At 38.2% G+C, this 18,672-nt stretch overlaps 1 protein-coding gene across 1 annotated transcript; it reads left to right on the top strand.

Annotated features, from left to right (window-relative positions):
* Positions 1-13,183: 13,183 nt before the first annotated feature.
* Positions 13,184-14,376, top strand: LOC9643449 (B2 protein). Its single transcript, XM_002963591.2, has 5 exons — positions 13,184-13,652; positions 13,806-13,906; positions 13,981-14,064; positions 14,157-14,267; positions 14,332-14,376. Exons 1-5 carry the CDS (start codon positions 13,184-13,186, stop codon positions 14,374-14,376), a joined length of 810 nt encoding a protein of 269 aa, XP_002963637.2.
* The last annotated feature ends 4,296 nt before the right edge of the window (positions 14,377-18,672 follow it).

The raw sequence follows: 18,672 nt of genomic DNA, 5'->3' as shown, positions 1-18,672 counted from the left end.
GTTGTAGAATTTAAATCTTTTGGAAGTTTTGAAAAGAACCATAGACGGCAGGACTTATTCACTCGAGAATGCATCTTATTAAAAGGAATGGGTATTGTCTTGTCATCATAACTCAGCTGTATAGAAAATATTTAGTATACTAGCATAACCAAAGAAAAGAAAAGAGAAGTTGATATACCACTAACTGTGTAGCTTCCATCTCAAAAACACACTCGATAGGTCCATATGAGTGTATCTTTTTTCTTCTCCTTCATCTTGTTTCTTCCTCATCATGCCCATTGCAGCTCCTAGATAAAAATCAAGCTGGAAGTTGGGGAGAGAATCCATAGCGAGTCCATCACTCCATTTCGCCAATCTAGCAAGCAATTTAATGGGCAGTTTTGCTTCGTTTCAAGGGCCTAAATGCAGGAGAGGAGCTGTTTGAGAGCTATAGCATTGTCAAGCTTTAGAAAACTCGAGGTAAAGGTCTTGAGAGAGAGATAGAATTCTTTGAGTTCTAGAGTTTTTGGAGTTTTAGATTGTCTATGATCCCGTCAGGAGGTATGAAGAGCTCACCAAGGAGCTCCAAAGCTTGAGTGATTTTGCTTGAAATCTTACTTTGTTTTTGCCATCCAAGATATGTATAGTTTTCCCAAGTTTTCTTCTTGGATAGAGCTAAAGAACTTTATAACCAGATCAATGTTTTCTTGGGAATCACGAGCAAGAGACCTGATGGCTACCACGATTTAGTGTCTCTCTTTGATGTAAGCTTCTGGGTTTTTTTTTCTCTTGTTCTAGTTTCTCAAAAAACTTTTCACTCAGGTGATTAGCCTACGTTTCTTACCTAGAACTTGGCAGTAAAAATAACTTCCAATATTCCATTTCTTTGCTGTTCTTCGCTAGAATTCTAAAGAATCTACCAGGCAACAGGCTTTGGAGATCCAATCCACCCAAAAAGCTTTGAAGCCTCCAAGTGCCGTGGAGAGTCGAGATTCCCAGCTCAGGTTTGTCTCTCACTTCCTAGGAGAGTAGAAAGCTTTCTCTTGTTCTTGAGCTGCAAGAGCTACAAAGGAAAACCCATCATGATCTCATACAGGTAAGAACGAGAGTGCAAAAGGCCGTGTTTCAGCCCATTCTCCATCACTACGATGGCCCATGCAGTTCTGGGTGCCAGAGGTAGACTAATATCTAGCTTTGGAGTGGAAAAAAAAATCGAACTTTAGAACTTGGTTGCTGGATTTGTTTGAAGAAGCCAGGACAGGGTATGGAGAAGATGAGCCAATCTAATTTTATAATAAACTTTGGTAAACCTTTTCTAATTCTTTTGGAATCCAAATTTATTGCATTGTTTCCAATGGTCACAAACTTACAATGTTTGGTAAGTTACACTTGGATCAATTGATGTGTTGAGTCAGTGTATGTTCATAAGTAAAATATATATTATTGTTTAAAGGGATAAAAGGTAAAGAAAAGGGGAGAAAAATACAGCAAAACCTCATAAACTACCTCTAAGACCAAAGCTCTATTTCCTCTTCTCATCAACGTTATGAAATTCTGGAGTTCGACCAAGTTGCTATCGCCTTGCCATAATGATTCTCCTAAGTAAATTATAAATTTAGGCTTGGCTTAACCTCTTTCTATGGATTTGTCTATATTTTCTAGTTCTTTTCCAAGATTGAGATTCTAAATTGTGAAAAAGATTACCAACAACTGTGGAATACTTTAGAAATCCTCTCCAACCACTTTCTGAATAACTCTTTCAATTATTTCACCTTATTTAATGTTTAATTTGATATTAAAAATACTTTTCCAATAGTTGTATATTTAAATATAAGTACACATAAAACTAGATAAACCATTATAAATTTAGTTTATTACAATCTAGATCTATCAACCAAACTAGACCATTAACTTTACCATTGATTAGCACTTGTAAATAACAACTTTATTTTTATTTTCAGTTTTTTATTAAATATTAAAAAATTTCTTGATACTATGAAGCACAAGATACAATTTTCACATAATGTGACTCTATATTTATAATTAGCTGAATCAATAGTGTTACTTGAGGTTATATAAGATCCTACCACCTTTAAAATTTCAGCCTCTATTATACAAATATAAGACCAACACTTAATCAACTCCAAATCAATATTATTAGTTTCATTTGTTTTTAATCCTAACTTTGGAAAAACATTTTATTTGAGAGAAGTGTAGGTGGTAGTTTTGTTCATGATGGCTAATTAGGATTTCCTGTTAGATTTGAAATTAAAAAAATCTTCAAGAAAATATGCCACAACTTGAACATGTGCAAAATCTCTAGCAAATTCAACTAAATCAATCATTCTTTTATATGCTTTATTCTTCTGTCTTCTAAACACTCTACACTACATTATGGAAATTCTCTATTCTTTTGAACTTGGAATTGCTAATTGGGGTATCCTACCACTGTTTCTTTGACTTATATTACATTCATACCTACTGGCATTATGAATACGTTTCATAAAAAGCTATGATTAAATGTATATATACATCTAAGAAATGAAAGTAAATATCTTATTGATGCTATGATTAAATCTATATGTGCAAATGAAGTGGTATGTATACTATATTGATTTCTTGAGATTGACAACCAAATATTAAAGATGTTAACATTGTTAGTACTAAATTTCACATAAAATACGAAGTAGTATATGAAATTTATGCTGTAAATATAGAATATAGTATATTACTAACATACTACTTATAATTAAATATAAGAAAATTTATTTTAAATAGTTTTTGTGTTTTTTATTATTATAGCATATTTTATTTATTAATTTTTCTCAGATATACTCATGTGATATATAATATTTATTTCAATAAAATAGGTATTGTTTTATAAACAAAGTTAATATATACAATATTAGACAATAATGACATTGTTAGATATGCATATCTGAAAATGAATTATATGCACTCACATATTCCTTATATTTATTATAGTATATACAATAAATGTGGAAGGTTAATTGAAAAATATATGTCTGGTGGTTTTATAGCTCATAGTAGAAAGGAGAATAATTTATTACACTTTCAATAACACTCTTTGATATAACATATATTTATTTGAAATTATTTCTAATTGGTTGATGCTAACTTGATATGGAGGTCCAGAACCCAAACCTTGAAGAAGAGTTAACACGTTTTTAACATTTACAAAGACACAGACATCTTCAATTGCCATAGATATTGAAAATTGATATCCATGACATGGCTATTTGAAGGGTTTGCATGGGGCTCGGCAACATCACTGGGTCATGTGTGGGACTGACCAAACCTGCCATCACCCTTGAACTTAAATTTCTTTTATATTGCATGAGTCATGAGCTGATTTAGATGTAATTTGGAGTTAAATATGAGTCTAGATAGATAGATAGAGAGCTGTGTTTATAATTGCCATTATATGGGACTTTTGAGTAGAAGGAGGAGAGAAGGGAGTTGTCATTCAGGTACCTGCTAGATGTTTCCATCTGGGAAATGAAAGCATGTTTTTTCGATGAGTAGTGCCCTTTGGTCTTCCATGGCATGGAGATAAAGAGTGGTTATTACTCATGTTCCCCATGAATTCTTATGGTTAATTATGGGGGTCACCTTGATGATGGGGGTTTGTGGTCTTCCAGCTATCAAAATGCATAGTGATGCATTCAAGTGCCAACACAGTGCTCACAAGGCCATTGGTAAAATCTTTGTGTGATGCCAAAAGGGTGGTTTGGTGTTAAAGGGCCTAGCGTGGCTAATTTGGGATTCTTGTGAAGGGCATGATATGATTTGGTTGTCCTAGCCAGATTTCTGCTTGGATCTCATCAATTGTATCTTGCATTTCTAGTGGTGGGAATGTTCATTGAGGGAATGTTCATTGAGGTTGTTGTTCCTAGTGTTTATTCCCATGGACTCATTCTTGTAGTTTTAATAAAGCCTTATGCTCAATGTAGTGGGTTTTAGGTCTTAGAGTCCTCTAGTAGCATCAGCTGGTTGGTTGCCAAGTCTTCACCCTTCTTCTTACATGCTTTATACTACTGTTTGGGTGGGGGTTGCTCAACAATTTCATTGTTTGAGGCCAATGGTGCCACTTTTGTCTTGTTTTTACTTCCAAGAGGCCTTTCGTAGCTGCATTCTGCTACATAGCCTTCATTAGGCAAGTTTATGGCTATTGTGTCAATTGAAGCCATTGCTTCACTTGTGGGTGTGGAAGCAACCCCAAGAAGCCCTGGGCAGGAGCCACTAGTAGTTACCTGGTTCTTGGGCATTATTATTTAGTCTTCTAACACTCAACTAGCTCTATCAGTTCTTGAAGTGATGTCTCCATAAGGCCCTCCTACATAAGTGGGGAGCTAGCCTTATGTTTCTTCATCGTGAGGTTGGGCCAAAGGGGGGAGCTCCTGGTTAATGCTATAAATTGCTGTTGGCCAGCTAGTAGGGGTGGTGTGGTCATTTGGATGGCAACATTGTGGTACATCCATATGAAGACCCAAAGTTGCACCATTATATAGGTGATGTCCTCGACTTGAGGAATGTTGAAATTTTGGAATTGGCTAGTTAGGTTCACCTATTGGGACTTCCAAGATTAATGGCTGTTTGATTCTAATTATTGCTTGCCATATTTTGCAATCAATATGGATGGAGTTGCTGATTGGGTAGAAGATCTCCTATATAGCAACATTGGTCCATCTGATTATATTGAGGTGTATCAGAGCACAATAGGTGGGGAACTGGTAGAGGCATGTCTTATCTGTAGCTAAGGTGTTCTATATATATGCAAGAAAGTTTTTATATTGGAAGCACCCTTAGCTGAATGGGATGTGGCAAATGTCTAGTTGTTCCATTAGTTAAAGGTAGAAGTTTTGATACCCATGTACAAGGTTTCCTAAACATGGTAAAGCTTGGTGTAGTGTATATAATCATGGGATAAAATTTGGATATACTGTCACTGTGGATCCTTGGAATTTTAGGGGATAAATAGAGATAAAATAATTATTAAAGGCTCTCTCATTAAACAATTGCCCCTTTTTTAGTGGAGAGAGATAGGGTGCACTACACTTGGGCAAATTAAAAATTCTCATGGTCAACATAGATAAGGAGTTGCCATTGGGATGGGCCTTGCCATTTTCCGAAGGGATAGCACAAGATGTCCCCAAAGCCGAGGGTGGTCATCTCATCATCCTCTATTCCCAATTAGATTTGTTATTCACTTTGCAAAAAAGGGTGGTACAAATGTTGGTGTTGGGTGGTGGTAGCATATGTGGCTCCTCTAGAGATGGTTAGTGTGTGATTGTGCTGGTGAGGAGGTCATGGCTCTATTGTAGGGCCACTACTACACTTGAGTTGGTGATTCCTTATGTGGCTCCCCAAGTTGGCACAATTGTCTAGGTCACAATTAAAACAATCTCATCATTGAGTATGTGGGTGCTAGTAGCTATTGCTAAGATCACTACTTCTACTATTGCACATAGCATGGTGGCTATGTCTAGTCATTGTAGCGAAGGTCCTGGCAATGTTGGCAGTGGCAATAGGGGCAGCAGTGGTTGTGGCAGATTGCCATAGGCTGAGCATCCACTAGAGTCATGAGGAGCATACATAATGGGTGAGACCACAAGTTGTTATAAAAGGAGTTTTTGGTGGGTAGAGATTGCCATAACACTCTCTCAAATTCTTACCTTGGGAAGGATTGGTTTGGATGGGCATGCTGCTCACTATGCAGTGTTACCACTCATCCTCATGATTGCTAAATTGGTGGCTCCTTTGCGTGAGTAGGCAATCCATATAAAGTAGGGTTAGCTGTTATTGCTAGGGCAAGGGTTAAGAAGGTGGATATGGTGGTTTTGATAGGAAAGGCATTGTGTGCCATCAAAGTGGTTTGCATTTAGTAACTTTGCCAAAGTTGAGTATGAATTGGGTTGTGGGGAGTAGCTTTATGGGATGGCTTGCATTGATGGGCATTGGTTGGGTACTGATGGCAACAAAGTTATGAGTGGCAGCCTTCTCCCCTTTCATGGATGTTTTTAGGGAGCTCTTGGTGGAAAGAGATTGCTCCAAGATACTTGTATGTGGGAGTTGTTTTGAGCCAAAGGCAACTAGTGTCATATAAACAATGTGAAAGGCAAGAAATTAATAATGCCAATTTGTGTAAGTTCTCTTGAATTTGGACTTCCCAGTAGGTCATCCAACTTAGTACTATTTAAACCCAAGGATAGACCCCAAATATCCTAAGACTTAACTAATTGGAAAAAGAGGTGCACTCTTATTTATGGGCCATTTCCCTCTATATTTGAACCCTAATAAAATGTCTTTCAAGTTGTTCTTTTTGGTTACTTACAATTCATCACACATCCTTGCAAGTTCATGCCCTTGTGAACGAGAGCTGAGAGCCCCACTCTCTTGACACCCTGCCCCTTGAGTTAAGCCCAACCAGAGGCAAATTGGATCTATCAAATGTCAATTTCAACATATGGTATGATTCTTCTAACCAACTAACCTCGGACCCAAGACCTTTCAAACACCAAATGTAAGCTTTTAAATTTAAACTTCTCGAAACCCAATACTATTCAAACCTAAGGACACTTAGCCCTAAATATCCTAAAACTCTTATCTACTTGGAAAAAAATGTGTCTTTTTATTCATAAGCCCCTTCCCTTTATATTTGAACTCTAATGAATTGTCTCTTGAATTGTTCTTTTTAGTTCCTTATAATTTGGCAACCAAAGAGGACACTCTAGTTGATGTGGTAGGTTGTCTAAGGTATTATATGGCACTGAGTTAATGCCATGGCTGTCGTGTTTGAAGTGTAGAGCCATTGGCTATAACATCAATCTTGCATTTAAACAAAGCTTGTATCAAACTTATATTACATCTAGGCTAGGTTGTGGCTCTTGTGGAGTGGCTGAGCTTGGATGTCTTGCTTAGCCTAAAGGTTTAAGGTGTAAGTAGCTAAGATGAACTCATTTGATTAACTAAGGGCTCTATGTGTATGTGTCTATGTCCTATGATTTTGAAGCAAGCACAATCCCCCTCTAATTTTGCAATTTTGAGGTAGGCACACACTTCTCTATGTTTGCTATACCACAGAGACCAATATGTGAGAGCTTACCATTCGTCACTTTCCCTCTTATACAAGAATTTACAAAAGGTCCACACCATATTACCTATAGGCTAAATCTACTAATAAAGTATAAGGGGATCCTAGCCAACTCTATCTCTAGCTTGAGGGTTTCAAGGGACAAATGTGAGACACAAATCCCTAAACCCTAAAGTGGAGCCAAAAGGGGACCACATGGTAGTGGTTGAAGCAAAAGCCAAACAAGTGTAACACGTTTAGACTAAAAGCTTTGATTTGGATAGTCAAGAGTAGGAGTGGAACTCCCAATAAAGTGTTCAAGAAATAAGCACGAAACAAGCAGTAAGTGAGTCTCTAGAAAAGGGACACAAGAGGACTAATATATGACACATAGAAGTGTCTAAATGGAGTCTAAGATAGAGTGCGATATGGACCCGAGATAGACCTGAGATGGAGTCCAAGATGGAGTTTAATATGGACATGAGATAGACCCAAGATGGAGTTTGAGATGAACCCGAGATAGAGTCCAAGATGGACCTGAGATGGAGTTTGAGATGGATTTGAAATGGAGTTCGAGATGGGCTTGAGATGGAGTCCAAGATGGATCCGAGATGGAGTTCGAAATGGAGTCTGAGGTCAAGTCTAAGATGGATCTGAGATAAAGTCTGATGTCGACATCGAGAAAGAGACTGAGACCAAGACCGAGACCGAGACCGAGACTGAGACCGAGACTGAGATGGAGTCCAAGGTTGAGTCCAAATCCAAGTCCGAGTCCAAGTCTGAGTTTGAGTTTGAGGGTGAAAGCCCAAAGCATTTGTCTCCCAGACCTTAGGGTGTTTGGTGAGCTCTAAAAGTATAGTAGGGGGAGGACTCCAATGGTGTTAGTTTGGCTAGGAAAGGCCAGTGTGACCAAATAAGGTTATACCCACGTGTTAGATGATGATATAATCACTAAGGAGTCCAAAGTTAAAGTGAATACAGATAGACAAGAGGGGTAGCTTGAAGTGTTCAAGAGCCAGCTTTAACTCCTCCAGGAGAACAAATGGTCGATGCTCCCAATCCAAATATGGATGGCACTACCTACTTGAATATCTAGCATAGCTCATCAGAACCTTGCTCTAGCCATATGGATAGGGCACCCAAAGGTAAAAGGTGGGGAGAGTACCCACAAGGCTCATATAGGGCTATAGTGTTTCAAAATGTTATCCTAAAGTCCCAAACTGTGAAAAAGAAGAGGAGCAATCCTCTAGTGTAGAGACCAAGAATACAGTCATATGGTGAGGAAGTCCTAGAGGTTGAGATATAGTGGTCGGGTCTTTGGGCCTTGACCTAATGTCAATGTTGGTGAACACGGCTATAGATAGAAAGGGATTTGGTGGGGACCAAAAAAGGGATATTGGGGAAGGTTGTTCCCCATGTTTGTGGGCATCTTAAGGATATTAAAAAATGGATTTAGGACAACCACTCCTGGACAGATGGCCTAGTTTTTGAAAAACGGGACTATGATATAGGTGGTGTTAGATCATCGGTGTGATAAAAGTGGATAGGCATGACTTTAGCATAATGGGCTGATATGTTAGTGGTACCTTTGGGTGTTGATCATGGGATCAGACACATAGAGTATTTGGACCAAGTGCAAAAGTTGAATGGCATGGGGCTATCAAATCCCCAAGTCTAGAATAGAACTTATGAAGGTTGTGAGTGAGACTTTTCCAAGTGGTCAGAGGTGTGGTTAATTGACTAAAGTAAAATGGAAAATTTAGTTGCTTACAACAAACTCACTACCCCATTAAAGCAAGGTAGTAGCATGCTAAGCCTGACATTCCACCAAGAAAAAAATGGAAGATATAGCACTAATAAAGGAGATTATAGGACAAGTGGGAGTCATAATGGAGTGGATTTGGAGTGACATTTATGACTCCACACCACTCCAACAACATAATAACATAAAATGTAATATAATATATATTTGAATACCATATATAAAGATTTAAGCATAGGCTTTATCTAGTTTCTCTACATTCTCTTTATGTGAAATGCAAACTTAGCATGGAAAGCTAAATTTGATATTGGATGTCTAACAAGATTACCTGTCACCCACTCTTTTTGGCGTATTCATTAATAGGCTGGAAATGCTTATGGCAAGGTGCACTCCCTCCTTGATCATGTTTGCCAAGATAATTCTGTTATTGTCCATATATGTGGACAACCTCATTCTATTGGCCCCCTCGCAACTGGAACTTCAACACCAAGTAGATGCCTTAGCACAATTCCGTGACTCTATAAGTAAGATAGAGATGATGGTTTTTGACCCAGACACAGAAAATTGCACTACAAGGGGGAATGGATTGAGGACATGGAGAATATAAAGTAATTAGGATACACCATCGATAAACATTCTGTGTAAAACTAGAGTAGAAAGGCACATCACATAAGTGGCAAGGTAATGATGGTGGCCTTGTATGGAGTAGAAAGTTGGGGGTCAAGATTAAGCAAGACTATGTGGGACAAGCTTGAGGCAATCAATAAATATTTCATCTCAGGAGAATTTGGGGTGTATAAGGCTCCATACCCAATCATGGTTCTGGAGACAAGCTTACTCCCAATGGAGATTCTCACTTGGAGACGTTACATCATATATGTATAGAGTGCATACTTTTTCTTCAAGCAGAAAGTTGCAGGCGTGGCAATTGCTAAATCACAACACATGGCACAAGCTCTTAGAAAAGGTTGGTGGCACACTCTCGAGGTATGGACAGCCACCCTTGGCCATGACCTTTCCACACTGATGACAGAACTGATCAAACAATTAGAGTTTTGGAATAGGCAATCTCTCCAACAATATTGTGACGCTTAGATGAAAGATAGTGTCCTCTTTGGAATTTATGTGAACACCATCAACCTGAGGTGCCAATCCAATTTCACAATCTATAATAAGCTCACCCCCCGCAATAGGAGAATCCTAGCCAACTACAGAACAAGGTGTCACAAATTGATAATAGAACTTGGACATTGTTTGAGACACCTGCTGCTGTGAGATATTTGCCTCTGCCCCACATGTTATGAAGAAGTTGAAGACATGGAGCATGTGCTCAACCTACACTCCACTACATCAACCACAGGTCCCTTGGGGTGCAGATCTACATGTAATTCTTACAAGTGAACACTGGACTAAGGACATTTGTGAATTTCTATGAGAAATGGAGATCAAGTGCCAATCCTTAGTCATTGACAACATGCTTGCAATCACACCACAATTGAGTCAGAAGTGAAACAAAGGTGACAACACTTCTCATTGCAAACACCAATGGCTAGGTGAGAATTGTGTGGAGGTTCCAACCCAAGAGGCATCAAGAGGGGCAACAGGCAAGTCAGTGAAGCCAAAGGTGGGGACAGAAGGCATGGTGGTAGAAGATTTAGAGGAGTTCAACAAACAAATGGCTCATGAAATCATCAAAACAGCTTACTATAATCCATCAGTCTTATGCTTCTTGGTGGGTGCCACAAGACCCTGTAAACAGTTAATGACTGAATGAATGATATATATCTACACCTTGTATGCACCATTATTTTGAAGATTAGTAAGTTCCTTGTGTATATGCATTAATTGCTCCTCTCTTCCTAGTTTGTGATCTCCCTCCATGGTAACTTGATCAAGGAGGTTGCAACCTAATGCAGTCAATAGCTATGGAATACTAACTTATGTAAACCAAAGAAAGTTAATTATGTGCCTAGCTAATGTATTTATATCACCTTTGTCCCAACTTGTATATATACTAAACAAATATACAGTAAACTTCATCACACTTTTCAGTAACTCTCATAGTTGTCACCTGGTGTTGTTATGGACATATCTTGATCTTACCACCTTTCATATAGATATGATTCATGTGAAGGTTAATACAAGTATGGAAAGATCATTCTGAATGATACATTCATAATTACAACCATTTATAGGCAAAAACAACCAGAAGTATTCATTAAATAAAAATTACATACAATAATATATACAAAATTTTAACCTTTGTCTCTTGCTGCTCCCAATGAAACTAACCTTGGAATCTTGGAATCTTGTAGAATCAGATTCCAAATTTTCATGTTTATTGCTCACTTTCAAAAGTGGCCATGCAGAAAACTTTTGCACCACGTGCGGATTACCATGTACGGCCAGGATCTTTCCCCCTTTGCCACGCGGGCTTTGACTGGCAAAAGAGCAGTGGAATTCAGAAAAATATTTCAAGCATCTGCTTTCTGTGAAGGAATATTTTAAAAATCTGATTGGTGTTTAGAAGATCATTTGAGTCGCGCGTAAGCCATTTGAATATACTCGCTAAACTCCCACTCGTCGAGCTTGTCGAGCCCGAGCCTGTTGTAAACCTCCCGTTCATCCTCCCCCAGGAGTGGACCCACCGTTCTTGCGGGGTCGTAAGCCCTCTGGTAGCTCAAGCTCGGGCTGGCCAGCGGCGGCACCTCCCAGTAGATTTGCAGCATGGATTGGACGAGCTTGTAGTTTTCGATGTGATCCTGATGGGAGATGGGGACTTTGATCTTGTCGAAGTTGTCGCGCATCTCGCCCCGGATCCCCCACCATGCTCCGCTCATGCTGCACAGCTCCGTCATGTCCACTGCTCGCTCCCATGCTCTCTTTCGCTGGGATCGGACCTCCGCCTCCCTGCTGCTCAGGGAGCAAGAGTGGCCACCTCCTGACAAAGCGAAACATAAATTTCACCAAAGATGATAACTGGTTCTTGGAAAAAGGATCGGTGATCTCTAGATCTCTCACCGGTGGTAAGCTGATCACATATTTGCCGGAGCGAGTACTCATCTCCAGACCCAGTGTCATAGTTATCGTCGAAGACTAGGTGCTTGAAGCCCGCTTGCTGCGCCTGCTGCACCCTTTCAAAGAGCACAGAGTGATAGAGAAGAGAAAATTTTGGGCTCTCACCTCTTGAGATGGCTCTGGTGATCGTCAAAGAACACCAACACCTTGGCCTTGTCGACGCGAAATCGGTGCCTCACTACGTCGCCCAGGACTTGGTCCCAGTCCATGCTCGCAAAATCGGTAAAGTTCTCCTCGGTGAAGTAGAATGCCTTCGCATCAACGTAGAAGGGTCCCTCGCTCTCGTGCGATCGGGGGTGCTCGGGGCTGAGCGTGATGATCGACGCATTCGGCATTGCCTGCCGCAAGATCCACGTCGAGTGACCCCTGTGCACGCCGCTCTCGATGATAATCTCCGGCTGGAGCCGCCGCGCCAAGAACCACAGCCCGAAAGAGTGATCCAGCCTCGTCCCCCACTGGTTGTGCTGGACCGGCCGCGTCGCGTAGACGGGCAAGAAGTCGTAGAGCCCGAAGAGGAGCTCGCTCTTGCTCCATTCCACCGGGATCTTGGACCTGGAAGAGAAATTTTCAAGACCGTGCAATGGAACACTCAATGCCGATCGGTCGATCGATATTTCGGCACTTACTTGCACCAGGGCACGCCCAGGAGGCCGAAATCAGAGGAGTGCCCGCCTGCGCCGTCGATCTTCCTCACGCAGTAGCGCTCGCTGGCCCACGACGCCGGGGGTCCGAGGTGCTTCCAGTCAAGATTCCATTCAAATGCGAGCAGCAAGAGCAGCATTGCGACGCCGAGGAGCAGCGATCGCGAGATGAGCTCCCCCATTTCGTTTGCCCGCGCATAACGATACAAGCACAAAGACCTAACAGATTAGATTAAGTTAGCACGCATAATGACGGCTTTGCGAAAGGGCGTGAGTTCAAATCTCGTCAATACGTGTTCACGTGCCGGTATATTCCATCTCGATAATATCCCAGCTTTCGTGGATAAGACCACTTTAAACTGCCGCTGACGTGGACCAGCGTCCAGCCGTTGAAATTCGCGGGGCCATTATTCGATGGGATTAGGTCATAAAAAAGAGGCTAAAACAGGGTTTGTGGCGCGGAGAGTGATTTTTCTCGACTTCGTCTCTCAAGTGATTCCTACGCTCGAGCTCTTTGCAAGCGATCGAGTGGTAGCAAGCTTGGGGCCATCAGCTGGGAGATTTCCTCCTTAAATGTTGAGCGTTTATCACATAGCAACGCTGGCGATTTGGGGGAGCCCGATCTGGTGCATGGACGAGGAGGGCAAGTGGAACTTCCAGCAATTTGTGACGCAGCAGCAAAATCACCACCACCACCATCGCCATCCTCCGAATCCTCCGATCCAGCAAAACCATCCTCCAAGCCATCCAAATCAGTCGCAGCAGCCACAGCCCACCAGCGCTAGCGGCGCTTCGGACAATGCAGCAGCCACCAGGAGCTCTGGTTCCACTTCCAGTTCCAAGCGATCGGCAAGATCCAAGAACGCGAGCGGCAGCCACGAAGATCACCACAAGCAAAGCAGCAGCAGCGCGGTGGAGTCGGCCAAGACCGGGGAGGCTGCCTCGATCCAGCAGCAGCAAGGCTCGCAAAACAGTCAGGACAAACGCTTCAAGACGCTTCCTCCATCCGAGACGCTTCCCCGGAGCGAGGTCCTCGGTGGGTATATCTTCGTGTGCAACAACGATACCATGCAAGAAGATCTCAAGCGCCAACTCTTCGGTAAACCTTACATCCCGTTGAAACAAAACTCCACCATCTCCATTTTTTCTCTTGCTCTCGGCCATAAAACGCTCGTAAGTTTTTTTTTCTTCTCTTGTTTTTTTAATTTTTTTCTTTCCTTTATCTCGTTTCTCACCTAGAAGAACTTCGCAGGCCTTCCCCAAAGATACCGTGACTCGGTGAGAGCAATCCAGCCGGGGCTGCCATTGTTTCTATACAATTACTCCACGCATCAGCTTCATGGGATTTACGAGGTACGTATTACACTTAAGTGCTTCTTTGCCGTTGTCCTCTTTGAAACTCTAAAGAATCTATCAATCCAATCCAGGCAACAAGTTTTGGAGGCTCCAACATCGATGCAACTGCGTGGGAGGACAAGAAGTGCCGCGGAGAGTCGAGATTCCCAGCTCAGGTTTGTCTCTCGTTTTCTAGGAGAATAGAAAGCTTTTTCTTGTTCTTGAGCTGCAAGAGCTACAAAGGAAAACCCATCGTGATCCCATACAGGTAAGAACGAGAGTGCGAAAGGCCTGTAAAGCTCTGGAGGAGGATGCGTTTCGGCCCATACTCCATCACTACGACGGCCCAAAGTTTCGCTTGCAGCTCTCGGTGCCAGAGGTAGACTAAAATCTAGCCTTGGAGTGAAAAAAAAGATTCAAACTTTGGAACTTGGTTCTTCCAGACTTTGAAGCTGCTGGATTTGTTTGAAGAAGCCAGGACGGAGTAAAGAAAGAAGAGTATGTAAAGATGAGTCATTTAGAAAAATTCAAATATATTCTAGGATAATGGTTTACAATAACTTACGTAAACCTTTACTAATCAGTACCAGAAAGTAAATGCTTCCTTGAGCAAGCTTCATCTGCTTTGTTGTCACAAACTTACAATGCTGTACTTTAGTTTGGTAAGCTACACTTGGATCGATTCTTATGTTTTTCGGAGTGTTAGTGTGTTAATGTGTTGAGTCAGTGGTGTCGTGTGTGTTGTTTGCAAGAAGAAAAATTGTTTAAAGGGATCAAAGGTAAAGAAAAAGGGAGAAAAGTACACCAGGGACGAGCTCTATTTCCTCTGCTTCTCATGTTGTTACTACCTCACCTCAATCATGCTCCTAGAAAAATATATTATAAGTTGGCTAACATTTTCAAGCTCTTTTCCAAGATTAAGATCCCAAATGGTGAAAAAATTTACCACCCTCTATAGCCTTTTATGGAGTGAAATAATTTTAAAATTCTCTCCTTTATGATAATAGATTTCAAATATTTTAAATTAAGAATTTTGATTTGAGATTGAAAATATTTTTCCAGTAGTTGTATCTTTTAATATAAGTATACCTGAATTAGTCACATATAAAACAAGACCAACCATAATGCAATTTATTTTATTACAATCCAATTCTATCAACCAAACTAGACCATTATCACCCCATATCCCAACTTTACCATTGATTAGCACTTGTAAATAACAATTTTTGTCTTTATTTTCAGTTTTTGTTGACCAATAATTAAAATCTTTCTTGATATTGTGAAGCACAAGATTGCAATTTTCATATAATGTGAGTCTATACTTATAATTAGCTGAAACAATACTGTTTCTTGAGGTTATATAAGATCCTATCATCTTTAAATTTCCAGCTTCTACTATATAACTATATGGCCAGCAATTAACCAAATCAAAATCAATAATATTACTAGTTTCATTTGTTTTTAATTCTAACTTTTGCAAAAAATAATTTATTTGAGAGAAGTATAGGTGGTAGTTTTGGTTGTGGTGGTTGATTAGGATTTCTTGTTGGACTTGAAATTGTGAAATAATCTACAAGAAAATATGGCATAACAACTTGAACATGTCCATAAGCTCTAGATTGTGCTGCAAATTCAACCAAGTCAACCATTCTTTTATATGCTTCTAATAGAAGTCTACCTGAAACAAATATTCTTTCATTTTCTAAAGATTCTACACTACATTGTGGAGATTCTCTATCACTTTGTTTAAATGTTTTAAATCTCATATAAGTAAGAGAAACAGTGGTAGGATATCCCCAAGAAATTCCAAGTTCATATCTACTTGTGTTATGAATACCTGCCATAGTAGGTAAATACCTCATTGATCTTATAATTAAATCTATATGTGCATCTGAAAAATGAAGTGGCATGACTGCTATATTGATTTTTTGAGATTGACAATCAAATATTAAATATGTTAGTATTGTTAGTACTAAATTCCACAGTATAAGAAATTTTCACAAAACTATTTTTCCTAAATTCCTTGAACGTTTTAAAATATTTTCCACTTTTTTACTTAATTATAAATACTATTTAGTAATATACTAATGATAATATATATTTATAACATATTTTTATTGTTATTACTTATTGTCATTATTAATTTACTCCTCCAGATGTACTAATATAAAAAAAACTAACTAATATAATATCTATACATTGTAGATCTCTATATTTTGAATAAAAAATGTAATTTTTAAAGAAACATAGCATAAATAGCATTGGTAGATATGTTGATCTATAAATGAAATATATGCATCCACATATTCTTTGTTTTTATAATTAAGCCAAATGTATACCTATTCTTTACTTAAGCTATATAAATTTAATATACTTTTTAATTATACAAATTAAGAGATATTTAACAATATATATTTTATGTTAATTAATAATAAATAAGAATATATTTGTTATGTGAGGTCAAAGTGTATGGATAAAATGCCATATACTATTATTAAGATAGTATAATTTTGGTAGCTATTGAATTGGCTTCAATATAGACCAAGATTTTTGGGTTAATCAAATTTGCACATTTTTATATTCCATGTAGGGAAGGGGATATATACAATTCTAAATGTATAGTAAGGATAGTAGTTAGAAGCATAATTGACAATTTAAGACATTCATTTAGCTTTTATTAAGATGTGTCACTCTTTATTCTACATCTGGCTTTGATCTGAATCTATGTTGTGTTAATTGATGGGGTACCCATCTCCTCACATTAGATCACTAGTATATTAAAATTATATCACACTTTATTTAACACCATTTTTCATATAAGAGCTAAGTATAGGGAGTTAGGTGCTTATAAGGGATTTAAGTGTGTACCAAACTCTCATTTCATGAGCTTAGAACTCAACCCCAATTGAAATGTGTTACATTAGACCATTTGCTCTTATATATGATCTAGGGTTTTTGGGTTAATTAAATATGCATATTTATGTATTCCATGCACTCATAATACAAAAGGGTAATTAGATAAGTTTTGGTTTGTTTAAGCAAAACCTGTAGGGGACTGTACCTAAATATTCTAGAATATTCTACCATCTAATGGTCAATATGGAATAAGATTAATATTTATTTATAGATTATATATATGTTTATAATTATTGATCAATTGGATTATTCAAAAATACTTAATAAGAATGACACTATTATTATTGCTGCATAAAACATGCATAAAATGTTTTTTGTGTATTGCATGCAATAGTAGTTCTTTCTTATTTATTATTAATTAAAATGTAATTACATTTATAATTATTAAATATTTGTTAGGAATCACATGTTTATGTGTAAAAATGTAAGTCACATTTTTATTCAATAATCATATACCAGAATAAAATTATCTTTTTTAAACGATTATATACTGAAACAAGCTTTAACTAAATAACTTTCTTATAGTAATTATGTTGTGAATATCAATAGTCCAACTCTACTCTCTCATATTTTAGAGTATTAGAGTGTCATAAAAACTCCATCTTAAGCCCAAAAATATGCCTTGTCGTGGTTAAGTTGTTATTATAATTATTTATAATTGATAAGCACAATATTTTTGCATATCAACCAATAGATGGTAGATATCCAAGAATATCCAAAGTTATTCTAGGTATATTCACTATCACCCAGCCTGCACTTAATTAATATAATAAACTAAAATAAATAAGAGAAAATAAGTAAACTAAACATTTGTTGCAAGCACAGATTATTAGTCACTAATTTTAGATATCTTGATAGCTTTTGTGAAGTTCATACTAATATTAGTGTAGCAGGATTTTTATAACTATTAGATTGGTTTCAATCTAGACCACTTCCTCTTTTATATAAACTAAAGTTTTTTGGCTAATTGATATGCATTTTTTTATATTCTATACACTCACATTGGTGAAGGTGAGAAGTAGCTTTGATTATCCCTAAGGAGTGCTTGGATTTAGGATTTTGGTTTAGACCTAACTTTTACATTATTTAAATCTCACTTTCCTTATAATTTTTTATTAGTTTCTTCTTTATTGTTTTTTTCCTTTTCATTCATCTTCATAACAGAGTAGTAGCCTCCTCCTCCTTTGACTCTAGAACAATAGTTGGTGCAATTGTAATTAAACAATCAAACTCAATTAATGATGGTATTTATGGTGTATAGTATAACTCTTCCTACTATTACTGCTAATTCTCGTGTTTGGTTGGAGTTCTTTCATGGGAATTCTAGGGATGATTTGTACCACTATTTTGATCACTTTATGGTGATCTTTAGGATGATGCTTGGCATCTATGTGGGTTTCTCACACATCTCCAAGGGATAACGTTACAATGGTACAATGATTTGAGTGCAACCACTTTCATAGATTAAAACATTCTTTTAGACATTTTCAAGCATGCATTTGGACATATTAATAATTATGATGATGCCTTCCAACAATTGCACTGTCTTCATCAAAAAGCATCTAAGTCAATGATGCAATTTAGTGTTTGTTTCTGGAGCTTTTTGTTTCATGTGGAGCCAAATATATTAGAACAAATCAAGTTAAGAATATTGTGGCTTTCACTTTGTTAAGATCTTATGGGATTTGTGCATGCACTTGCTCCCCCTTAACAATATTCTTTGATTGGCACAATGTTATAAACCATCACCTCTTTCACTTATTGTTGCATGTCTTTCAACTCCACTTTTTATAGTAAATGATTCTATTCTGATAAAGGTTGATGTTGTTACTGCATATATTCAAGGACAAGAGTAAAGATGTAGTCGT

This window comes from Selaginella moellendorffii, unplaced genomic scaffold (genome assembly GCF_000143415.4).
Source record: "Selaginella moellendorffii unplaced genomic scaffold, v1.0 SELMOscaffold_3, whole genome shotgun sequence".
Taxonomy (NCBI): domain Eukaryota; kingdom Viridiplantae; phylum Streptophyta; class Lycopodiopsida; order Selaginellales; family Selaginellaceae; genus Selaginella; species Selaginella moellendorffii.
Note: the sequence above shows the minus strand (reverse complement) of the source record. Positions and strands in the feature narration are given on the sequence as shown.